This window comes from Ursus americanus, chromosome 22 (assembly GCF_024610735.1).
Source record: "Ursus americanus isolate L20-20 chromosome 22, mUrsAme1.1.p, whole genome shotgun sequence".
NCBI classification, from domain to species: Eukaryota; Metazoa; Chordata; class Mammalia; order Carnivora; family Ursidae; genus Ursus; species Ursus americanus.
In genome coordinates this window covers 22,942,959-22,969,306 of record NC_142148.1, presented here as the reverse complement: position 1 = coordinate 22,969,306, position 26,348 = coordinate 22,942,959, and the positions used below count along the sequence as shown (strand labels likewise).

General features: G+C 40.0%; 1 protein-coding gene across 2 annotated transcripts in view; it reads right to left on the bottom strand.

Annotated features, from left to right (window-relative positions):
- Positions 1 to 18,199, bottom strand: part of UQCC1 (ubiquinol-cytochrome c reductase complex assembly factor 1) — a 91,823-nt gene extending 73,624 nt beyond the window's left edge. For both annotated transcript variants that reach the window (XM_045806094.2, XM_045806099.2), the window contains exons 1-2: positions 18,071 to 18,199; positions 5,207 to 5,311 (exon numbers count right to left, since the gene is read on the bottom strand). In XM_045806094.2, coding sequence (XP_045662050.1) covers positions 5,207 to 5,311; positions 18,071 to 18,094 — 129 coding nt within the window. In that variant the 5' untranslated portion in view covers positions 18,095 to 18,199. The remainder of the gene's footprint in view (positions 1 to 5,206; positions 5,312 to 18,070) is intronic.
- Between the last annotated feature and the right edge of the window lie 8,149 nt (positions 18,200 to 26,348).

The following is a 26,348-nucleotide window of genomic DNA, read 5'->3' as shown; positions in this document are numbered from 1 at the left end:
CTATAATGCATAACATAAATGCAAAGACCTATTCCAGACAACTCCAATGATAAACTCTTGCAGGCAGCCCCTCATTAAAATAAATATAAGATTTGACCCCCTTTTTTTTTTTTTTTTTTTTTTTTTTTTTTTGCTTTCAGAAAGGTTCTGAAAGTAAAGAGACCTCCCTGATCCAAAAGAAAGAAAGGAGGAGGAAGGGAAGGGAGGGGTGGGGTGGGGAAAGGAAGAGAAAGGAAAAAAGAAAAAAAGGAAGGAAGAAGGAAGGAAGGACTCCAGCAATTCTGGAACATCATGGAATATGTAACTGGTCCTTTTAGAAAAACTATAAGCTCTACCAGGGCATAGTCTACCTTATACTTCTTTTATTTTCTGTCCCATTGCTCAAGATCATTCTGGGCATGGAGTCGGCACTCAATAAAACTTAGGTGGATTTTTTTTCAATTTTTTTTTTTTTGTTGTGGGTTTTTTTGGGGTTTTTTGGGTTTTTTTTAAATAAAAAGACAATCTGGAGAAGGTCCAGAAAAGAACCACAGGAATGATCAAAGAGATGAATAAAAGGTCCTAGTGGAAAGGTTAAAATGAATTGAGGCTGTTTAGCTTGGAGAAGAAGCAACTGAAGAACTAAGGAGTAACTCAGAATAACAACACTTGAGCTGGAAGAAATCTCAAAGATCTAAGTCCAACCTTTTCACTTCGCAGATGAGGAAACTAAGACCCAGGGAAAGCTTGCAACTTGAGGTGGTTTTAGGACAATTTTTTAAGTTTCAGTTTATACAGTAAGGATAAAATTCACCCAAATAGCATGAACACACATATAGCAACAAAAACAGCAATTACAACTTATTGAAGATCTCCTATATGCCCTGCACCTATATGTTTGATGTTTTACTTAAATTATCTGACAACAACTTTGCAGAGTTGATACTATTTTCTCCCATTTTAGAAATGAGGACACTAAGGCCCAAAGAAGAAAAGTTCTTTTTTTAAATAACGGATTAAACATATATTCAGAGCTATCTTCTTTCCCCTATATCAAGCTGCTTTCAAAAACCTAAGTAGAGGCCAGTGACATATGCTCTGCACACTAAGCACAATATCTTAATTTCTACACATTCCAAATACCATTCTCCAGTTAAAGGAACCAAGGTTCCTTAGAGAAATTGCTGAATCTAAGGCTAAAGCAAAGAAAATACAACATGAACTTGAAACATCTTGTGGTGCTAGGAAATAAAGAATGTTCAAAAATGATGAAAGCATGTAGAAAGGAACTTGAATGAGTTCCTAAGAGCCAAACCTGGGACAATTTGATCCACAAAATTAATAAAAAGCAAGATGAATTACAACTCACAGAGGGAAGTAAACATCTATGAGCTCATACTGATATAAATAATTGGATAAATAAATGGAGAAGTAGCAGCTCTTCTTTACAGTAGAATTCCAAGCAATAAATATAGCAGTCATGATGGAAATAGAAAATCATCATTATACAAAACCACAGTAATGATTACGGCAGTCAAGAACCATCAGTAGAATTACCACATAATGCATAATCTCACTTCTGGGTATACATCCACAAGAATTCAAAGTAGGACCTTGAAGAGACATTTGCACACTACAGCAGTGCAGCATTATTCACAATAGGCAAGATGTGAAAGCAACCCAAATGTCCATCAAAATGGATAAAGCAAATGTGGTGTATACATATAATGGGAAATTATGCAGCCTTAAAAAAGTGAAATCCTGTCACATGCCACAACATGGATGAACCTTAAGGACATTATGCTAAGCAACAAAAGTCACAAAAGGACAAATACTATATGATTCCACTCATATGTAGTATCCAAAATAGCCTAAATCATAGAAACAGAAAGTAGAAATGTGGTTGCCAGGGGTGGGATGGAGTGAATTAGTGTTTAAGATTTTATTTATTTATTTTTGCGGTTTTGAGAAAGAGAGAGAGAGAGCGCGCACGTGCACATGAGCGGGGGGGGGGGGGGGGGGGGTAGGCAGAGGGAGAAGCAGACTCCCCGCTGAGCAGGGAGCCTGATGTGGGACTTGATCCCAGGACCCTGGGATCATGACCTGAGCTGAAGGCAGATGCTTAACCAACTGAGCCAACCAGGCACCCCTGAATTAGTGTTTAATGGGTATAGAATTTCAGTTTAGCAAGACGAAAAAGTTCTAGAGATCGTACAACAATGTGAATATACTTTATACTACTAAACTACAGAATTAGAAATGGTTAACATAGTAAATTTAATGCTATGTGTTTTTTAACAACTTTTAAAATAATTAATTAATTAATATTATATATCTTAAAAAAAAAAACCACTGATGGATGTTAAAAGTAGTGAGCAGAAGGATGCTGAGAAACAGAATATCTGCATAGACTCTAAGTATCTTCTCACAAGGTACTTATTAATTACAAAGGGGAAAATAGTAACTTTATAGTAGGGAAACCTGACAGACACCAATTTAATAATCAAGTGATCAAAGTTAACCTCACCAATAACAAGACATATTGGCATCATATATCCCCTGTAATTATGCACTGAGAAGGGAACATCACTTTTGCCAAAAATGTATAACCTAATTATAAGAAAATATTAGACAAACTCAAATTGAAGAACCAAATAAAGGACATTAGTGGAAAAAAGACTGGTAAAACTGGACTAAGTTACATAGATTAGTTAATAGTATTGTATCAATGTTAATTTCTTAGTTACAATAATTGCACTATGGTTATAGAAGATATTAACATTAGAGAAAGCTAGGCGAAGGGTATATGGGATCCCTACTATTTTTACAACTTTTCTGCAAGTGTCATTTATTTCAAAAGTTTAAAAAAATATTTTTATTGTTTTTATTTTTTAAGATTTATTTATTTATTTATTTGAGAGAGAGAGAGCAGAGTGAGTGAGAACACGAGTGGGGGGCAGAGGGAGATGGAGAAGCAGGGAGTCCCAAACGGGGCTCGATCCCAGGACCCCAGGACCACGACCTAAGCCAAAGGCAGACTCTTAACCTACTGAGCCACTCAGGCACCCCTAAAAAATGTTTTTAAAGTAGACTCATCAAAGTATGACAGAACTTCAAAATGTTATTTAGGAAAGACAGAGATGAGAATACAATGTCCCTAGCTTTTCGAAAATGGTAGCAGGATTATAGCATTGGACATTACCTTAGAGATCATCTGATACTATCACTTAACCAATGAAGAATTCTTTTATGCCATGCCCTTAACATACAGTCTTCCGACCATTGCCTGAATATTTCCAGTAACAGGAAATTTACTATGTCAAAATGCAGCCCACACATTCCATGACCCCACAATTCTAATTAACACAAAGTTCTTCTCCATTCTGAGCTAAACCTGCCTCCTTGTCAGACATATACCTGAGGAAAACCAGAGTTTTCCAACCAGGGGTCCCCAAAGCGGGGAAATGTGCGAATATGACAAAATGTCCAGTTTATTTACATTGGCTAAAATTACAACTTGTCAGCATGAGATAAACCACCCTAAGTTATTTACATGGATGATGTGCTATAATGCTGCCCCAGAACCTAATACGGTACTTGGTACATATTGGGTATTCAAGAAATGTTTATTGATTCAAAGAATGAGGCACAAGTCTGAGAGTCACATAATGAGTACCTCCTCCACCACCTATGTACATACAAAAACAAATGACTTAGAACTCTATGATCAATTCCATTCAAATTTTCCAATGCACAAAAGCAACAGAACATACCCCAACTCTGAAAAGAAATAGCTGCATGACTACATAAAGTAGAATGCCTCCTCTGTAGAGACATATTCTTTATTCATTCAACATATATTTAGCACCTACTCTGTGCCAGGGTGAGTGAGAAGCCCAGGAAGTACAGGCACAAACAAAACATGTCCTCAGAAGGGCAAGGCTTACACACTAGTTAGAGGGAATTACACTATTTTAAATCGTTTTAGTATATTATATTTATGTAAATAAATTATATAACACATTTTTACATCAAAAATATTTTAATTGCATCAAATATAAAAAAGAAGTTAGTGGCTACAGAAGGAATTCATATAAATTGGTAAGAAAAATAAATTCCCAGAGACAAATTGAGAAATGATACAAGCATATGATTTTTACAAACTAGAATGTAACTGATAAACATAGAAAAATGTTTAGCCCTGACAGATAATACAAAGCAAAACAAGGTAACATTTTCTACCCAGTTAGTTTAAATTTTTTTAAAACACCCAATTTAGAGGGGTAATAATGAAAGACTAGTTATATATACATTACTGGTGGCACTGTAAATTACAACAACCTTATGGAGAGAGAAACTGCTCATACTCACTGACCCAGGGTATACCCTCCTAGTAATTTATCTTTAATAAATAATTAAAATTTTTAAAAACTATATACCAAGAAAATGGTAACTATATTAAAGCCTATAATGACAAAAAAATTGGAAATAATTTTAATATCAAACAAAGCCTAAGTAAATAGAATAACACGTAGCCATTAAAAAATTTAATTATGCAATCTACCTAACATGAATAATGTCTGCTCTAATAAGTGAAAAGACACCAGAAAATAAAATTCTGTGGATATTTGTTAAGGTATCTAAGGAAAAAATTAGTACACACACACACACATAAGGACTGGAAAAAAACCAGCAGATGTTTTCACGTTTGAGGTCATGGATGGTTTTTATTTCCTTTATTACTAAATTATTTGTATAATTAACAAAAATCAGGAGAAAAAACTCTCAAGGAGGGTCCAAGGTAATGAATCATGTGGTTAATGGTAAACTAAGGCCTCAAATTGTTCCTTGGATTTTGTGTTCATAAAAAGAAAGAAAAAAGAAGAAAGGAAGAAACATTTCTCACCCCGAATAAAAGTGGCACAGTGTGGCTACAAAAAGAAAACTGAAGTTAACTCTGAGATGAATATCTGGAAACATTCCCAACAGTAAAAATCATCAGACTGTAGCATGGTATCCTAGGCTAAGTTCCACTGCTGGGGTATTTAGAAGCAACGCCCTAGACACCATACTGTAGGAATCAGCCCTGAGCTGGCACCACAGAGACCCAGAAGTGGTCTCATGAGGTTTTTCCATCACACAATTTGTTTGGCTAATCTATAAATATATGACATTTGCAAATAAACACTAAGGTTTTCATACCAAGTAAAGGAACAACAAACCTTACCTGGAAAGTACCAGACAGAGCCCTGCCCCACTGTCCCTGTGTAGAAGACACAGGTACCAATCGGCTGCATACTGGAACCCACTGGGAAATGTTAATCCGGTTCCTCTAGAGAAAGAAAAAAATGTCTGTCAAGAATTATATCCAACTTCACATATAGAAGTTTAGAAATCCTGCCAGAACAGGGTACATGAAAAGAGAACTTCCGGGGCGCCTAGGTAGCTGATTCAGTCAAGCATCTGCTTCGGCTCAGGTCATGATCTCAGGGTCCTGGGATCAAGCCCTGTGTCAGGTTCCCTGCTCAGCAGAGTCTGCTTCTCCCTCCCCCTCTGCCCCTCTCTCTGCTCATGCTCTCTCTTTCTCTCTCAAATAAATAAACAAAATCTTTAGAAAGAAAGAAAGGAAGGAAGGAAGGAAGGAAGGAAGGAAGGAAGGAAGGAAGGAAGAAAGAAAGAAAGAAAGAAAGAAAGAAAGAAAGAAAGAAAGAAAGAAAGAAAGAAAGAAAGAAAGAAAAGTTCCAAAATAGGACCAGGACCAAACATCCCCATGCTCACCTCTCTAAGGATAAGATGTACCCCTGCCTATTACTGATCTACGAACCAAAACAACTCTAGTAATGGCTGACTCAAGCAGGGGGACATGGGTTCCCTCTCAGGAAAGTAACAAAATAACCAGACTTCAGGCATTTTACAATTAGATTATCATTTAAATAAGAGTTTGCAATGCCTTTTCATAAACACTGACTTGTCTGAGCTTTACAGAATCCCTTTATAGTAAGCAGTGTGGGATCACTATCATCCTCAAAAGGATGAAGAAACTAGGGCTGAAATGTTTAGGGTGGGAAAACACAGTAAGGCAATTTGATTTCCAAAACAAAAGAGGGAGATTAAATGGCTGTCAGAGTTATGATTGAAGTTCAGTTTTCCCCTCTGGTATTAACTGACCTCAGAAAGGCCTCGGCCAAAGTAAAAGACTAAGCTGGGGAAAGGAGAGCTCCATTTTGTAAATGAGAAGCCTGCTTTATTTTACGAACCTGAATTACATTCCACCGTATAAATGGCATTCATGTACACAGCACTGGAGATCTCTATTCTAGGAACCAATTCTGGGGGACCCAAGGATTTCTTTCTACTTGACCTATAGAGTTTATAGGACCACAATGAGGACTGGATACACAAATTGTTTAAAAACACTTTGCCGGGGCACCTGGGTGGCTCAGTAGGTTAAGCACTGGACTCTTGATTTCGGCTCAGGTCATGATCTCAGGGTCATGAGATCAAGCCCCACTTCAGACTCCATGCTGGGCATGGAACCTGCCTGAGATTCTCTCCCTCTTCCTCTGCCCCCCACCTCCGCTCATGCGCACACACATGTGCACACTCTCTCTAAAAGATAAATAAATAAAAATTAATTAAAAAATAAAAAATAAAGCGAAACAAATAAAAAAAAAACCAAACAGATAAACTACAGTACTAGGAGCCAAAGATCTGGATTCTAGTTTAAACTCAGCTAGTCTAATAGATCTTTACAAATAATTTAACCTCTACAATGCACAGATTCCTCATAGCAATTATTAGTAATATTTATGAGTACTTGCTATGTGTTGGGCACTTTTCTAGGTACTTTACATATATAAACTCATTTAGAGCTCACAATCACCACCCAATGACCTAAGAATATTGCTATTATCTCATTTATATGGATAAAGAAACTGAGGTATGGACAGCATAAGTAATTTCTCAAGGTCACATAGTTAATATAATGACAGGGTTAAGATTTGAACCCAGGCAGCTCAACTCCAGAATCCATGCTCGTTTATGGGATGAAGGGTAAAGGGAGTATCTCCAAACTCTATCCTAACACCCTATGATCCAGTCTTGAAACAATTAAAACATAGTATAGTACTGTGGAAAGAGCCATGTACTTGGACTCAAAAAGCACTGATTTGACTCTTGGCTCCTCTGTTGAGATACAAGCCTTTGTTGCCTCTTCTATAAAATAAAAGAAAAATCCCTACTTCTCAGGATTTAAGAAAAATCAGCAAATGTACCTTGCAGCATGTCCAAATTAATAAGTTGAATCTGAATCTCCATTTCCTCATGAGTAGGCAGGAAGGGGTAAGAGTGATGTGGAGAAAGGTGTAGGAATTTTAAACCTAGAAATGCTTTCTCAAGTGTCTCACAGTTTTAAAACCATGTAACTGGGGCGCCTGGGTGGCTCAGTTGTTAAGCGTCTGCCTTCAGCTCAGGGCATGATCCCAGCGTTCTGGGATTGAGCCCCACATCAGGCTCCTCTGCTAGGAGCCTGCTTCTTCTTCTCCCACTCCCCCTGCTTGTGTTCCCTCTCTCGCTGGCTGTCTCTCTCTCTCTGTCTGTCAAATAAATAAATAAAATTTAAAATAAAAATTAAAAATAAAATAGAACTGCATAACTATTTTTAATAGACAACTCACAACACCTTATGTCTTAAATGAAAAGTAAAGCTTCAAAATATTTTATTCCAGCTGAGATTTGATCTGTTGGGATAATATTCAAATAAGAGACAGTTACTGGCTTTTTGTTTACTAACACTGAATCATTTTCCAGAATCATTCAACATTAGATGTTCCTTTCCTAAATATGTAAATGTGGGACAAGATGAAATTTCTGCAGATTCAAGCCCAAAGCAGGGACAAAAAAGTAAAGGGAAATTACAAGTAGGAACAATACAAACTTTTCAAAGATTTTCTGAAGAATTTCATCACGTTTTCTCTCCATGTCAACAAAATTTTTCTCTGTAATTTTGGTTCTACCTGGTTTTATGCCAATACTTTAAATCAGTTATTAGAAGAAAGAAGCAATCAGCTCTGTTCTTTCCTTCTCCAATCCTTCAACAACAATTCTTGTCCAAACCCTTAATTGAAACTGAGGTGCAGCAGAAAGGGTATTTGAATCCCAAGACGGTTATTAAATAGCTGTGTGACCCTGAATGAGTTACTCAACATTTTGGACCTCCATTTTCCTTTATGTAAAGTGGGAATAATAAAAGCTACCTCACAAGAGTGTTTCAGGGATCATCTGTAAAAGCACCTCAAGAACACTAAAACACACACAAAAGCATCATTTTAAAATTGTTACTGAATTATGTACACAAGCTTCTCTTTTCACAGCAAACTGTCATAGCAGCAAGAATCATTTTCTTAAAATATTGTTTTGAACCTGGTATTCCCTTTCTCAAAAGCTTGCAGTGCCTCCAAGTGCCCTTTTAGTCAAACTTAAACACCTGATCTTTACCAACTGGACCCCTCTAGACTCAACTTTATACTTACATACCCTGTCTTGTATTCTCCATTCAGCAGTTCTAAAACCCGACGCAGATTCCCTGGTTTGGGAATTACTGCTCCTCTCCACACAAGCTAATCCCCTTCTGGTCAGTTCCTCTGGGACTCTCTTCTTCCCTCTTAGCCAACCCATGAGCTCACTAGCTTCAAGAAGTCGCCCCAGACTCCAGGTACTGGTTCTACTGACTCTATTTGGTCCATTTTCCTCCGCACCTCTCCCAGTACTTCATTTATAAATATAAATCTGTGGAAGTACCTCTCTCCCTCTTACAGATACTGACATATCAGGCCTATAACAATTAGCAAATCTCAACTCCCAAGTTTAGGAAAACATTCCTAGCCATTTCCAGTGGTTAAAATTACTGCTTTAACTTAGGATATTATATATACCATAACTAAATGGGAACTGGTTTTATTGTCTTTTTGCCTCACCAACACTTCAAAGACAAGTTTCATGTTTTTATTTCCTGTGCGTATTGTAAATTGCAGATGATTTTACATTTGTATTTCAAAATACTCTGAACAGACCAATTTTTCAACTATACTTGAATCAATCCACTGAGCAGCCTGTTGCCGCATGTGGTTTTTAAGGTACATAGTATTTTCCTCGGCTTACTCATGAGCTGGAAAAGGCTTTACAGGGAGTCCATTCTCCTATTCCCCATAGTTTTGTTTTATAAAGTGAAACAAACACCGAGTTAGTAAATACTGAACCATCGCTCCTAGGGTAAATACAGGCTTAGGTTCCTGCAAGCCTCTGGTCACATTTTCATACACCAATCGATACATAACCTTGTGTGTTTCTGTTTAAAGACATCTTATTTTATTATATATGTGTATATATATATATATGCATATATAGTTGATTCATTAACATTGAACTCATGGCCAATAGCACGTAACTCACTCCTGAACAAAAGTTACCTAACACATAAATTTTCTCTGTAAGAAACACCACAGCCTTCTTGCACTTAGCAACACTAGATAGCACTAGACGGCACTAACATTAGGGGGCCATATTAAACAGGGAAATCACCAACAAAGCACAAAAATGCAAAAAAACATGGCATTAAATAGAACATGAAAAGGATACTTGTTCTCAGTATAAGAGCTAAAATAAGAAGTTAGAATATCTATCTCAGCTAGGAACTTGCATGTTGCAGCTCAAATTTTTCACTCCTCTGCACATATCCATAAATGACCCCAAAAGTGCCATAAGTATTGATTTTGGAATTACAAATAAATTTTAGCAAGTATAATGAATTCAAAAATACAGAACCTGTGAATAATGAAGATCGACCACAGTCACCAAATCTACTCTGCAAATGTCCACTGGCTCCTGTACTCTGAATACCATGGATGCTAATTCAGTTCCATAATCCGAAAGATAAACACCACCTTACTTACAAAGTGGCATGCTACAAAAGGATACTTACACAGAGAGGAGCAGAGAATGTTCATAATTATTGAATACTCTGCCTCCTCCCATTTTGTTAGGGGTGTCCAATCTACGCTTTAAAAGATTGATTAAATCCAGGGAAGATTTGAGCAAATCAGTAAATATATTAAGACTGAGCAAATAAGCATATATATCAATTATTACAAATATTAAAGGTTTCTGTTAGAGAAAGGCGTTAACAAATATGAAAAGGCAGAAGGGTACAATAAACCCTGTGGTACTAGGATGGATTTAGAGTAATTGGTATGGGTTTTTAATATGTATAATAAATATAGAAATAGATGTGTGTTTATGTATTTGTACACACTTACATATACTTCTTATCCCTGTCTTGATAGGTCCTGGAGGCAATGACTACATCTAGCATCCAAGTTTGGTTTCTAAAGCAATATTCACTAAAAAGAACTAGTCTTCTCTGGAGAAAAGTTACTGAATGGAGTTGATGCTCCTTAAAGCCTTATTTGCAAAGAACTAGCATTATTTGATCTGTTAGTAGTTCTTTGGAAGACTTCATTTGCAAAGCTGTCCTGGAACTCACGCAATATGAAAAACCGAAAAAACGAAAAACCGTTTCCCCAGCAGCACTGATTGAAAACAAACAGAGACAATTGTTTAACTTCATGGCTGCCTGAGGCAGTGGATAATACTTGGGGAAAACAATAGGCTAATAAAAAAAGTTTAAAAGGAAAAGCAAGAGAATGAGCTGTTCACAAGGGCTTTGAAAAGGTCTGACATATTCCTGGGAAGGCCATGCATATGCACAGAGCTGTGTCCAAGAACAGGAAAGACCTGAGACCTCTGGTTGACCTCAAGACTCTGCACAAGCAGGAAGTGAAGTTTAAGACAGAGATGTTAAATGACAGGCAGAATGTGCCCCAACATGTGCACAGAGTTCCTCAGAAAAAAACAGGAGACTTACTGGGTCCAAGTATTTAAGGACGTCTCCAATCATTATCTGACCACTAAGTTAACTAAGCACACAATAAAGAATAAAGTCTTTATTTATTTATTAATTCAGAAAGGTCACTAAATAGAAAATAATAACAAACCCTGGGAAAGAACAGATCTGATTTCCAAAGTTGCCACATACATATTATTTAAAATGTCCAGGGGCACCTGGGTGGCACAGCGGTTAAGCATCTGCCTTCGGCTCAGGGCGTGATCCCAGCGTTATGGGATCAAGCCCCACATCAGGCTCCTCCGCTATGAGCCTGCTTCTTCCTCTCCCACTCCCCCTGCTTGTGTTCCCTCTCTCGCTGGCTGTCTCTATCTCTGTCAAATAAATAAATAAAATCTTTAAAAAAAATACAGCATGAATATTTTTTTGTTTATAATTATTTTTATTTCCATTTTTATTTTTAATTTAAAAAGCAACTGCATAAAGAATAATTGTAAATCTATGCTGATGGGCACATGATGTATAAATATGTAATCTGATGACACTGACGGCATGAGGGACTCAGGAAGGAAGGGAGCTAAATGGAATCAAAGTTCTAATGTATTACTGAAATCAAGTTGATACTAATTCAAACTAGATTGTTATAAATCAAGACGTTAATTGTAATCCCCACAGCAAACACAAAGAAAATAACAAAAAACTACAGTAAAACCTTAAAACAGATACAAAAATTAACTCAAAATGGATCAAAGACCTAAACATAAGACCTAAAACTAAGATGCTCTTAAAAGAAAACATAAGTGATGACATTGGATTTGGCAATGATTTCTGGTATATGACACCAAAGCCCAGGCAACAGGAGAAAAAAAATAGTTAAGTTGGACTTCATCAAAATTAAAAACTTTTGTGCATCAAAGAATACTATCAATAAGGTAATAAGGCAATCCACGGAATGGGAGAGAGTATTTACAAATCATATATCTGATAAGGGACTGAATCCAGAATATATTAAAAAGAAAAAAACTGGGATGCCTAGGTGGCTCAGTTGGTTAAGTGATCAAGTCATGATCCCAGGCTCCTGGGATCAAGCCCCACATCAGGGTCCTTGCTCAGCGGGGAGCCTGCTTCTCCCTCTGCCTGCTGCTCCCCCTGCTTGTGCTCTCTGACAAATAAATAAATAAAATCTTAAAAAAACAAAAACAAAACTCCTACAACTCAACAACCACAAAAAACTCAATTTAAAAAGTGGGCAAAGGACTCACATAGACATTTGTCCAAAGACATAAATGGCCAGCTTCCATATAAAATATTCTCCACATCCATTAGAGAAATGCAAATCAAAGCTACAATGAGACATCATCTCACACCCATTAAGATGGCCACTAAGGGGGGTGCCTGGGTGGCTCCGCTGGTTAAGTGTCCAACTCTCAATTTTCGATCACCGTCATGATCTCAGGGTTGTGAGATCGAGCTCCCCCACCAGGCTCTGCACCGGGCACAGAGCCTGCTTAAGATCTTTCCCTCCCTCTTCCTCTGCCCTCCTCTCCCAACCTGCTCCTGCACACTCTCGCTCTTAAAAAAAAAAAAAAAAAAAAAAAAAGAGATGGTCACTATGAAAGGAAAAAAGGAAGAAAAAATAACAAGCATTAGCAAAGATGTGGAGAAACTGGAGCCCTTATGCTTTCTTGGTGGGAATGTAAACACTGCAGCCACTGTGAAAAATAAAATGGCAAATGCTCAAAAAATTAAACATAGAATTACCATATGATCCAGTAATTTTACTTCTGAATACATACCCAAAAGAAGTGAAAAAAGGGCCTTGAACAGATATACGTACACCCATGTTCATGGCAGCACTATTTCATAACAGCCAAAAGACAGAAGCAACCTAAGTGTCTGTCCTCAGATGAATGGGTAAACAAGATGTGGTATATACATACTATAGAATATTATTCAGCCTTAAAAGGGAAGAAAATTCTGACACATGCTACAACATAGAAGAACCCTGAAGACATTATGCTAAGTAAAATACACTACTCACAAAAGGATAAATACCATGTGATTCCACTAATAAGAAGTACCTAGAGTAGTCAAAATCATAAAGACAGAAAGAATGGTGGTTGCCTGGGGCTAAGCAGAGGGGGGCATGGTGATTTATTGCTTAATAGGTAGAATTTCAGTTCTGCAAGATAAAAAGAGTTCTGTGATCCATGGTTGTGACGGCAGCACAACAATGTAAATGTATTTAATTTAATGCTACTGAACTGTATAGTTAAAAATTATTAAAATGGTACATTTTATACTATGTGTATTTTACTACAATTAAAAAAAAAAACACAAGTACAGAGGGGCACCTGGGTAACCCAGTCAGTTAAGTGTCCGACTCTTGGTTTTGGCTCAGCACGTGATCTCAGGGTTGTGAGATGGAGCCCTCCATCCAGCTCTGCACTCAGCGAGGAGTCTGAATTTCTCTCTCCCTCTGCTCCTCCCCCCGCAACACACACACATACTCTCTCTCTCTCAAATAAATAAATCAATCTTAAAAAAAAAAAAAGTACACAGTGCCTTTCTGCAATTTCTACTACTGTCAAACTAAAGCAAAAATGATCACCAATGCCCAGGACAGCTCATAAAACCATAAACAAGCCCCACTACACTGCTCAAATGTCCAGTTCCTCCACCGGAGCTACTCTGAAACAGCAGTGTTTTAGCTTCCTCCTGCTTCCTAAACCCATTGTTGGAGAAGGGAAAAAAAGAGGAAAAACAAAGGGGAAACTAATGAGAATGTTTTAGGAATACTACTTCTCTGGGGTTCAAATTTCTTATCTTAAAATGGAGAATACAATAGGGCCTACCTTTTTAAAGGGCTATCATCAGGATTAAGTAAATTCACACATGTAAAGTATTTAAGAGTGCTTACCACATGGTAAATGCCCTATAAATGTTAAACTTTTTTTTTTTTTTTTTAGGGTGGGGGAGAGAGAGAGTGTGTGCATGCACTGGGGTGGGAGCGGGTGGAGGGAGAGCGAAAGTGAGAATCTCAGGCAGACTCCCCGCTGAGCGCAGAGCCCTATGTGGGGCTCAATCTCAGGACCCTGAGATCATGACCTGAGCTGGAATCAAGAGTTCAGCAGTTAACCCACTGAGCCACCCAGGCACCCTGATAAATGCCCTAAAAATGCTGGCTATCCATATTCTTGCCCAGGAAATCTCAACATCTCATTCCAACTACAACCTCTATCTCAGTTGGCTTACTCTCTCCTGAATGCCAGCTGTCCAGCTACTTAAAAACAACAACAATAACAACAAAACACCACCTCCAGCTGGATATGTTCAGTGAAGGACACAGCTATATTAACTCAGTCATCCACGGCAGACCTGGGACTCACTGTTAGATATCCCTCTCCCTCATCCTCAACATCTAACCCTTCACCAAGCCCTGGTAGGTGGTTTCCTCACCTGCTGAAATCATCCCTTCCTCTTTAACCACACTTCCCCTCTTACTACAGGCCTTCCTCACTTCTTCCAGGATTACTTGAGTAGCTTCTGACTGGCCTTCAGGACTTGGAACCTCAGCCCTCTGACTGATCCATCCACAACTGCTACAGGGATTTATTAAAGCAAAAATCTAATAGTGAGTATGAGAGTTTCTGATGATGAGTTTCTTTCTTTTTTTTTTAACTTTTTTATACTTTCAAAATAAAATTTTTAAATTTCAATTAAAAAAGGAGAGAAGAGAGGCACCTGGCTGGCTCAGTTGGTAGAGCATTCAACTCCTGAGCTCTGGGTCATGAGTTCAAGACCCACACTGGGTGTAGAGCTTATTTAAAAAAAAAATAAAAGTAAAAAGACCATAGCTTTAAAAAATAAATAAAAATTTTAAAAATAAAAATAAAAAATGAGAGAAGAAACTAAAGCGTTCCCTGATCAGTGGTGGTTGCAGGGGGAGATCAATAGGAGAAAAGGACTGCAAAAGAGCACATAGAAACGTTGGGGAGTGAGAAACATGTTCATTATTTTTATTGTGGTGATAGCTTTTCAAGTGTATATCTATGTTAACAGTTATCAAATTGTATAATTAAATAAGTCCAACTTATTGTATGTCAATTATTCTTTAACTTTAAAAATTTAAATAACAAAAGAATAAATGTATCAAAAAACCTTTAAAAACAAACTTTTTTGCCCTAAAAACAGAAGCTTTAACATAGATCCCATCTACAGCATGGTAGATGATGCCAAGCAATATATATACATCACTATCACAGACTACCCGCCTATCTCCAGCACAAGTCACAAAAGGTCAGGGAGTGCGTAACCTTGTCCTAGAACCCAGTCTCCAGGGCTAGGCGCAAACTGGGGACTACAGGAAACCAGCCTGGACACTGGGCTGCTATCAGTTATTAGGTTGCACACCATTCAAACCTCCTCAGTGTGCACTTGCAGCTTACCCATGATGCATCTCCTCCCTTAGCCCACTGGAAAGACTCAGGATCTCACCCTATAGAAGTACCTTAGTGGTTTACATTACAGGCATAAGAATAACTTGAGAATGAAGATCGGGTTGTTTTCAACTTGAAAATTATGAATGAATGAATGAACAAACGAGAGAGAGAGAAAGAGAAAGAAAAAAAAACAAAGGGGGGAGGGAGAGAGGGAGAATACTTGGGAAAAAACCTATTAAAAATAAATCTTCCTTTGCTTAAAATATTTCAAAGGCTCCCCTCTGTCTCCGGATAAACCTCTAATCCTAATCATGAAACACAAGGCACTGACTCCTCTCCTGCCACTTCCCCGTAAGTGTCCCCAAGTCAAGCTAAACAGATTCATGTACAGTTCTTGGTTGTATGGCATTAGTAGCATAAACTAATGCTTCTCTTCTATGCTCTCTCTCCCATTCCCGATATAATGTTCTCATTTAGTTCAGGTATCTCTCCCCGATGAATGCTTATCCTCAAGCTGGGTTAGGTGTGTCTCTACTCTGCTCCTGTAGCACCTGGTACAGACTTCTTTTTTTTTTTTTTAAAGAGTTTTTATTTACTTGACAGAGATAGAGACAGCCAGTGAGAGAGGAAACACAAGCAGAGGGAGTGGGAGAGGAAGAAGCAGGCTCCCAGCGGAGGAGCCTGATGTGGGGCTCGATCCCAGAACGCCGGGATCACGCCCTGAGCCGAAGGCAGAGGCTTAACGACTGAGCCACCCAGGCGCCCCCTGGTACAGACTTCTATCACAGCATTTCAAGTATTGTATTAGTAGTTCTCTTTTCTGTCTCTCCTATTAGATTATAACCTTGAGAGAAAAGTGTATGTTTTTCATCGTCAGTCCCTCGGACAGTTCTTAGAATGCTCAAACTCTCAAAACAGTTGCTAAACTAAAAGGAAGGGAAGAAAAGCACTTAAATGTTATCTGTATCACCTGACTTTCTGATCAATCCTATCAAACCTACTGTTAAGAAAATCTGAGGCTCAGAGAAATTAGAAGACTTGCTCAAGGGTACACTCATAGTAAGTAATGGAGCCAAGCTTTCAACCAAGGCTCTTCGGACTCCTAGACAGGTAGATTTCCTGTATTTGTGAATTCCTCAGCATCTAAACCAAATGCCTCCTCAATAAATAATCAATAAATATCTGCTGCTTTCACGTTTACTGCCACTTTCAACCAGTCCTAGGGGAGACTCCATTGCTTTGTCACACAGCACACTGTATCGTATAAGAGGCCTTTACGATCAGTATAAAGGGAAAGTGATTTTAAAACCTAAAAAAGTGAAAATGACTTTATCTAAACTTGGTTTTTATCTAAAAAGATGTACAGAAAGGAATAAATAGAAAAAAAATCTGACTAACGGAGGGCAGTTAGGTGGTTTCAATGGATGCTACCACCTAAGAATAAACCTGAAACAGTCCACACACTCAGGGGCAAGAACATTTAATATTATCTGGGCAGCCACTAACTTCCAAGACAAATCAAGGTGTTCGTTCATTTTGGATGTATAGCCCAGTAAACTTTTCATCTTTTTCCTGACATACCCACCTTAAAAACTAAATAAGGACATCCTAGTTGCCATTTCCAACACCAGTTCTCAAATCTGAATCAATTTCTGCCCTGGCATCAACAATTACATCACCAAATGAATCTTTCTGTAAGTTAAATGAGCTATTATTCTTCAAACACTGGGCAGCAATAGAGAGAACTGCACTTTGCTAGGCTGACAAGAAATACAATAGGTAAAACTGCAGTCCTTGTAAACCATATATAAAAAGATTAGAAACGTTAAGTGTAAATAACAAGTCACAGAATAGCCAGAGGCAGGAAGGGAAAGTTGTCTGCTCTGAAAAACAATGTCCTTGACCCAATTTTTGAAAGACTCACTAAAATTATAAACCCTTCCATCCCTCAATGATTAGTAACTAAGCTCTGTATCCTCCTAACCTTTTTCTGCTGTCACTTTCTTTCTCCTTGAATTCCCAGATGTCAGAGTATGCTACAAGGTAAGGACGAATCAAAAGTGCAGTAGTTTCCCATAAGGGTGCTAAGAAGTCTAGTAATCCTTCCTTCCTTACTTCATTAATTCCTTCAATAAATATTTCTTGAACACCTATGATGTGCCATACACTGTGCTAGGCAAAGTCAAAACGACAGATAGGAGCCCCGTTTTCGTGCAGCTTTCAACCTGACAACCTGTAATAGTATTCCACTTAACTGTACAGTCACGAATCGTCTTACTGATCTCGGAAACAAACCCAGAGAACCTCAGAAACCGAAGGGACTGCAGATTAACCTCGTTTTTCCCATCGGGACACCGAGGCCCGAAAGTGACCCGTCCAAGGTCACCCTGCGCATCAGTGACAGAACAGAAACTAGAACCCAGGTCTCCCGACACTCCAATCAGTGCCCCCAGGTGCTGCCTCTCCTTGCGGGAAAGCGATCGCATGAGGTGACTAAGAAAAAGCAAACTTCACCAAATTTAGGTCCGATGTCACTCTCTCCCTTCTCCAAAGAGGGAGAAGCCACGGCCAAACAGAGGGTAGGGGGAACCAGGACGCTGCCTCAGTTTCCCCGCAGAGAGGCGGCCGCGTAGCCTCGCGCCGCACAAGCTCCCCTCCTGCACTTTCCTCCAGTTTCTCCCGCCCTGCCCTCTCCGACTCCAACCCTGGGGCCCAGCGGGCGACCACAGCAAATTACTCCTTCACTCACAAGGACTCGCACCAGCAACGCCATGTTCCTCTACAACCATTTCCGGGTAAAGGGTGGCCTTCCGGAGCTCCGCGGCCCCCACCCCTTGCCTGCGTTGTCCTTTCGCCGGCGGGTGCCCGGCAACGGCGGCGCAGGCGTACAGAGGCCGCCGCGCTCACGAGCGCGCGCTTTTCTCTGCGGATCGCGAGGCTGCGTGTCCCCGGCGCGCGCCTCCGTTCTCTCCAGTCTTTCCCTCGCGACACGTCACAGAGGCTCAGGTCCTCTCCTCAGCACCTGTCCTCCTTGACCAGTGCGCTTGGGCTTTTCAGAGCTGTCTCCTTAACCATCCTGCTTGACCCGGCCTCACCCCTCAGCGCCCGTTGTCAGAACTCTCCCAGACTCTACCACGGGAATCCCTCTCCCTTGTCACTGGGGGCGGGGGAGTGGGTGGGGAAAAAAAAGGACTTTGGAAGAGCCCAACATTTAAGCACTCCCTAAAAAAAAGAGCCTGAGAAGGAGTTGTAGAGGAACACAGGAGAGTGTTGAGCTGAGTCCTGAAAGTTAGGGGAACGGGGCCATCACCGGCTGACCTGAGGCCGGAAGAGAACTTTTGAAGTTTCTGGTGTGTTGGTTGTTTCATGGGAACATCTTTGAGTATTGATAGGAGATGATTGTAAAGGTGAAGATACAGAAGAAAGAATCAAGGATGCAGGGAGTTTCTTGAGGAGGTGGGAGAGAATGGCCTTGGCTGGAGGACCTCTTCCGTTGTATCCCAAGAGCAGTAGAGGAGAAAAGAAGTGGGTGGATGCACCTGGGGGTTGACTGAGAGCAGAGGGACAGGACGTTCAAGGACTTCCTTCTTTTCATTCAGTCAGCAAAGACCCAGTGAATGTTCACTATGTGCTGGTCACAAGCATAGTGTGGATAATAGCTTTGTGGAGCTCCTAGACTGATGGGGGAGGCATGCCAAAGTCTAATAAACCAATGAAAAAATAAAATAACTAAAACCTTACGAAAAAAAATTATGATAAGTGCTTTGAAGGAAACAACAAAGAGCTAAACTTGAGAATAACATGGGAAACTACACTTTAGATAATATGGCCAGGTAAGGCTTCTCTGAGGAGGTGGCATGTAAGTTGAGACGCAAAGGAGAAAAAGGAGCTAGCCATGGGAAGTAACTTTGAACATGCTATATTACCAGCAAATATTGGGTATGAGAAAGGGAAAGAAGATTCGAGGACAAGAGTCCTGAAATGGGAAAGAATAAGGGTTTATTTCAAGAATCCAAAAAAGAATTGGGTATTTACACCCAAAAAACAAAAACACTAATTTAAAAAGATTTATGAACCCCAATGTTTATTGCAACATTATTTACAGTAGGCAACATATGGGAGCAACCTAAATGTCTATCCATAGACGAATGGATAAAGAAGATGTTTATAAATACACAATGATATGTTACTCAGCCATGAAAAAGAATGAGATCTTGCCATTTTTGACAACATGGATAGAACTAGGGAGTATCATGTTAAGTGAAATAAGTCTGACAGAAAAACAAATACCATATGATTTCACCATATGTGGAATCTAAAAACAAAACAAATAAAAAAGCAAAACCAGTCTCATAAATACAGAAAACTGGTGGTTGCCAGAGGGGAGGGGTTGGGGGGATGGATAAAACAGGTGAAGGGAATTAAAAGGTACAAACTCCCAGTTATGAAATAAGTCACAGAGATGAAAAGTACAGCATAGGGATTTAATAATATTATAATAACTTTGTGTGGTGACAGATGGTGACTACACTTACCATGGTAAACACTGAGTAGTGTATAGAGTTGTCGAATCACTATGTTGTATACCTGAAACCAATATAACAGTGTATGTCAACTATACTTCAATTTAAAAAAAAAAGAATCCAAAGAAAACCAGGGTGGCATTAAAATTAATCTGAATTAATTTAAAGAGATAATTAAGATAGGCAGAAGCTAAATTATGCAAGGACTACTAGATGAGGTCTGTATTTTATTCTATGGATAGTTGGAAGCCATTAGAGGATATTAAGCAAGGGAAGGTTAGCTGGCTCGTGTTTAAGAAGCTGATGTTGACTACTATACATAGAATGGATCAGAGAGGATTAAATGTGAAAATGGAAGACCAGGTAGTAGGCTGATAGTATTCAAACACTAATGATTTTCATATATCAATTTAGTTTTGTTTTTATACAGAATATAAAGATTTCCCTCATCAGTCTTCCATATGAAGGATTTTATAAGCCAAAGTGAAGATGCTTTCTGATCTCAAGCCCCTAGCTCACATATGCAGTATTGAAAAACAATGGTGTACTTCTCCTGCATGTACCTTAGGACAAGTGGCATCACATATTAAAAAGAGATAAGAGGGACACCTGGGTGACTCAGTCGGTTAAGCAGCCTACTCTTGATTTCAGCTCAGGTTATGATCTCACGGTTGTGAGATTGAACCCCACATCAGGCTCCATGCTCAGTAAGGAGTCTGCTTGAGGATTCTCCCCCTCTGCCCCTCTCCCAACTTGCTCGCACACTCTTTCTCTCTTAAAATAAATAAACACATCTTAAAAAAAATAAAATTAAATTAAATTAAAATAAAAACATTCATGTTACTCTCCAAAACTTATTCTGCAAAAAAAATTTACTCATTGGTTTTATGGAAAACACAAAGAACTAGAACTTGGTCCTTGCCCTCAAGGATATTACATTGGGGAGTAGGTATAATACATATTCACAATTTTTTTAAAAAACAAGGCAAAAGAATGAAGTTGGACTCCTATCTCACACCATATGGAAAATTAACTCAAAATAGATCGTAGACTATGTAAATGTAAAAGCTAAACTATAAAACTCTTAGGGAAAAAAAACATAAGAGCAAATCTTCATGACCTTGTGTTAGATAAAAACCTTCTTAGATACAACACCAAAAGCACAGAAAACAAAAGAAAAAATAAATTGGACTACATAAAAATTTAAACTTTTGTGTTGCAAAAAATACCATCAGGAAAGTAAAAAGATACAGAATGGGAGAAAATATTTGCAAATCAGATATCAGATAAGGGGCTCGTACCCAGAATATATAAAGAACTCTACAACTCAATAATAAACAAACACCCAATTAAAAACAGGTAAAGGATTTGAATAGAAATTTCTCCAAAGAAGATCTACAAATGGCCAATAAGCTAATAAAAAGATGATCAACATCAGTAGTCATTAGGGAACTACCAACACGCGTACATACACATACATACACAGGCACATGCAATGAGATTCCACCTCACACTCCACTGGATGGCTATAATCAGGCAGACGTACAAAACAAAGTGCTAGCAAGGATCCATCATACATTAGTGATGGAAATATAAATGGTACAGCTGTTCTGGAAAAGAGTCTGGCTGTTCCTCAGAATGAAAACATAGAATTACCATATGACCCATTAATTCCATTCCTAAGTCAAAATTAAAACATATGTCCACAAAAAGTCTTTATGAATGTTCATCACTGCACTATTCACAATAGCATATAAAAGGTGAAAACAACCTAAATGTTCATCAACTGATGAATGGATAAATAAAATGTGGGGTATCGAGAAACTGGATTGTTATTCAGCAATAAACAGGAATGAACTACTGATAAGAGCTACAATATGGATGACCCTGGAAAACATGCTACGTGAAAGCAGTCAGTCACAAGAGGCTAAATGTTGTATGATTATGGTTCCATTTCTGTGAAGTATTCAGCCACTCACTCCCATGGCCAATTCTTGGACTTTATTACTGGAATTGTTTTAATTCTGAAATTTCTGATTTATGCCATTCTGTGTTCTTACCATTCTCTTCTTTCAGCTCTCATTAATTACTTCTAGTACAACTGTCATTCTACCCCATCGAGACCTCCAGGCTTTTTATCTCCTCTCTTTATAGTATGTCAACCGTCTCCTCTCTATACTTCTATCTAGCTCAGACTATATGGTCCATCACTTCAATTGTTCTCTTACCAATATTAACTTCCTTGCTCAAACGTCTTTCTATCCCGTCCATCTAGAAAGACTCCAACCCTGTAATTGTTCATGTATTTCATGCCTGCATCCGTTATTGGGTACTATTGAAGAAAATCATGCAAGGGGCTGATGAGTACTACCAAGTACGATTATCCACCACTATTGTGCTCAATTCATCTTGCTTCCTCTAGGACTGCTATTTATTTATTTATTTATTTATTTATTTATTTATTTATTTATTTATTTATAACTGTATTAATTTCCTAGGGTTATCATAACAACAACAACTACCAAAAAAACCACCACAAACTGGGTGGTTTAAAACAATGGAAATGTGTTGTTTCATAGTTCTAGAGGCTAGAAGTCCAAAATCAAGGTGTTGGCAGGACCATGCTCTATCCGAAGGCTCCAGGAAAGCCTTTTCTTGTTTTTTCCTAGCTCTGGCAGTTTCCAGCAATTCTTGTTGTTTCTTAGTTTACAACTGCATAACTCCAATCTGTTCGTCTGTCATTTCATGGTCTTTTCCCTACCTGTCTCTGTGTCTCTTCTTTTCTAAGGACTCCAGTCAGATTGCATTGAGACCCAGCCTCATGACTTCACCTTAACTTGATTACATCTGCAAAGACCATTTTGCCAAATACAGTCATATTCACAGGTATGAGGGTTAAGGCTTAAACATATCTTTTTGAGGGACACAATTAAACAAATATCAGGAGCCTTTTCTACATTCCTCAAACCTTGACTCTGACCCCTTCCTACTGTCTCTGAACAGATGGCCTCAACTCCTACTTCACACAGAAAATAGAAATTAGAAGCCATCAGAATGAAACTTGACTTCCCACCACTCAACCAACAAACCTGCTTTTATCATATGTATGTATCCTTTCTTCTTATTTCTTGAAAGAATTGCTGCTTTTCCTATTTAAAATTAATCTCTTAAGAGTTCTTCAGGGCACCTGGGTAGCTCGGTCAGTTAAGTGTCTGCTTTCAGCTCAGGTCATGATCCCAGGGTCCTGGGATGGAGCCCCGCATCCGGCTCCCCAGTGGTCAGGGAGCCTGTTTCTGCCTCTGCCTGCCACTCCCCCCTGCTAGTGCTCTCTCTCTCTCTGTCAAATAAATAAATAAAATCTTAAAAAAAAAAAAAAAAGAGTTCTCCAAACCTGACATGTCCAAATCTGACCTCATTATCTTCCTCTCAAAATGTTTCCTTCTTCTGAATTCTCTTTCATTGTTGTTCTTGAATGGCACACCTTCCACCCAGTTGCCCAAGCAAACAAAACAAAACAAAACCCCACAGGATTCACCCTTGACTTTGCTTCTCCCTTACTCTGTCCATCCCAACACTCCCCAAGTCCTGCATGAAGCCCATACTTAATATTTGCATTTAGGCATCCACATCAAATTCAGCTGATTCAATTCAGTTCACAGCTACCTGTAATACTATCTCTTTCCCATCTGAAGTTGTGAAATCCCATTGTTTTACATGCTGGACTTGTATGGTTGGTTCCATTGCATTCTGATGGACAACTTGAATTTTCCCCTTTATTTCATCTCCTTTGATTCAGCTGATTATATTACCATCCTAGCATCTTTTGGGGTCTTTATTTTCTCTTTCATTCATGTGTGGAACTTGAGGACCTGGTCATTGCAAGGTAAGAGAAGTTAGGTAAAGTGCTAAGCACAGTACCTGGCACACAATAAGCCCTTGATAAACATTTACAATTGTGATTGCTATTATTATCCCAACCCTCAGCACAGCATCTGGGCCATAGTAAGCCCTCAATAAATATTTATTGATTAATGAATGAATGAATGGATCAAAGGTTGATGGAATGAATAAATATCCCCTCTCCGAAATCCCAGGCCTGTTAAATTTGATATTATTATCCCTCTTTCACAGACAGAGAAACCGAGGCTCAGAGAGTTTCAGCTGGAAAGTGGTGGAACCGGAACTGGAACCCAGATCTGCCTGACTCCCAAGCGTATGTGACTCACCCTTCCTTGCTCTGCTTCCTTACATGTGTGCGCAGATCAAAAGAACTAGTTGTGAAGTCTGAGAGGTTTTCCAAGGTCGTGTGTCCAAACACTGGAAAAACGATTCTCCCGCCTATGGGCCTGGGACATAGGAATGTGGGAGGGGCTAAGAGATGACATCAGGGCACTAGGAGCCTCACCTCTTTCCACCCCAATGGGCCTCTCATCTTCCCTGCCCTAACCTATATGCTTAGCTATTTCTCCCCAAAAACGAACAGATTATGCATCCCCAAGGCGAAACTTTTAGGAACAGGAAGGCAAGGCCTAGGAAGCTAATTTGACTACACGCCAGGACCAGAGTCAGTGGCATTGGGGGAGAGAAATAGCAAGAATGGTTCAAAGAATGCTAAGACCCACAGGAGGCCTGCGTTACCTCTCTGGATGTCAGCTTCCTCATCTATAAAAATGAGAGGGGGGGTAATAGTCCTTTGCCCTACCTGCTTCACAGAACTGTTGGAGACACAATAATGATACAGCTAATATTTATTGAGTGCCACCGCTGTGCTGGCCATTGTGTTGAGTGTCTTTCATATCCGCACAGTTAGCCCTATGAAATAAGCATATTGTCTACCCCTTCCCCCTCCTTATTCCCCTCCCCACCAACCCCGACAAATGAGGAAACCAAGGTTCATGGAATTAAGTTACTTGCCCAAGGCCTCTAACTCTAAGTGACAGATCTGAAATTTGAAACTGGGCTGCCTTTTGAGCCCTTCAGAGCTGCAAGCGTGTTTGTGAACCTCAGCAGAGAGCCAGTTTGTGAACTGAGAATGATACACGCCTCGTGCCCTCTTGCACACAAGTGTTCCATACAAGTCCGAAGCTTGTTTCAATTGGACCCGAGGTGATGCCCAGTAGAGATCGCTGTCCAAGGAGGCAGGTGATCAGATGGTTAGGATAGAAGGGCTGTTTCCCACACTGATTTGATTGGATTCCCATAGTCTGGGGAGGAAAGGGGGGAGGGCCCGCAGTCTGAGTGGCTCTTTTGTGAAAGCAAGTTCTAGGGCAGGTTGAGGTGGGAGAGGAAGCTCTTAGGTACCAAGCCAGACCACAACAGTCAATGCAGTGCCCGGGCCTGCAGCAGGAAGAGCACGGGGGCTGAGATGACAGGAAGCCCTCTGACAGGGCTCAGGCAGGGTGCCGCTCCAGGCTGTCAGACTTTCCAAGAAAGGAGGGACACACAGCCCAGAAAATCAGTGCGTGTAGGAGCCAGCCCCACCTGTGACCTCTTCATCCTCTGCCTCTCTCTCTACCCTCGGTTTCCATCCCCCTGCTTCTACCCAGCTCTCCCTGTGTCCACAGTCCCCTGGTTGGCTTCCCCAGCACCGCCTCCAGGCTCGCTCTCCCCTCTCACACCAGAACTCTGTCTGCTGTGGCAGCTCCTTTGTTTACTGCCAGAGCTCGCAGGCCTGCCACCGGCCAAACACAACGAAGCCTGGCCAGGGAAGGCTAGGCTCCAGGTGCAGACTGGCCCCTCAGGGACAGGTAATGGCCTCCAAGCCAGGGAGGCAGCTCAAAGGTAGGCTGCCCCCTGTGCTAGGCTCTTGTTTCAGGTCCTGACAACCCAGGTTTCAGGCCTAGAGGGAAGGGACACAAGATCTGCCCATAGCTGGGCAGGAATCCCTACTGTTGAAACAGCTTTGGCTAGGAGCCCTGGGAATCAAAGACCCAGCTGGAGAGAGGTGGGGAAAATGTTGAGGCCCCCTGGGTGGGAAGCAGAGACCTAGACTCCCTTCCCCTGGTCCTCCTGCTCTTCAGCCAGGCAGAGTCTGGTCCTGAGCCCTTAGAACAAAGACTCGCGTGCCCAAATTTCCCTACCAGAGGGTTCTGTTCCGCTCCCAAGTGTTCATGCCTCATGCCCCACCTAAGGATTCTAGTGGATAAAGGGAAGTGGGCATTTACTCTGGGCCAAGCCCCAAGCAGGAAACATTGTCAGGATGTATCTGGCATTGGTCTAAGTGGGAAGGTTACTTATTTAATAAATAGTTATGTATTTGTATAACAGATAATGTAAAGGAGAGGGACTCCAGCTCTGTTTCTGGAGCTGGGGTGATGGGTAGGAAGTGATGGATGAGCAGGGAGGACTGGTAAAGGTGCCAAGCTGGAGGGTAGCAGGGCCACAGATAAGATCATTCAAGGAACAGTGGTCAGTGGCAAAAAGAAGATGCCCCAACAGGGGAGGAGGAGATCCCTGGAAGCCCAGTATCCCCACTGAAAGGTAGCCGGCCCTCTAAATGGTGGG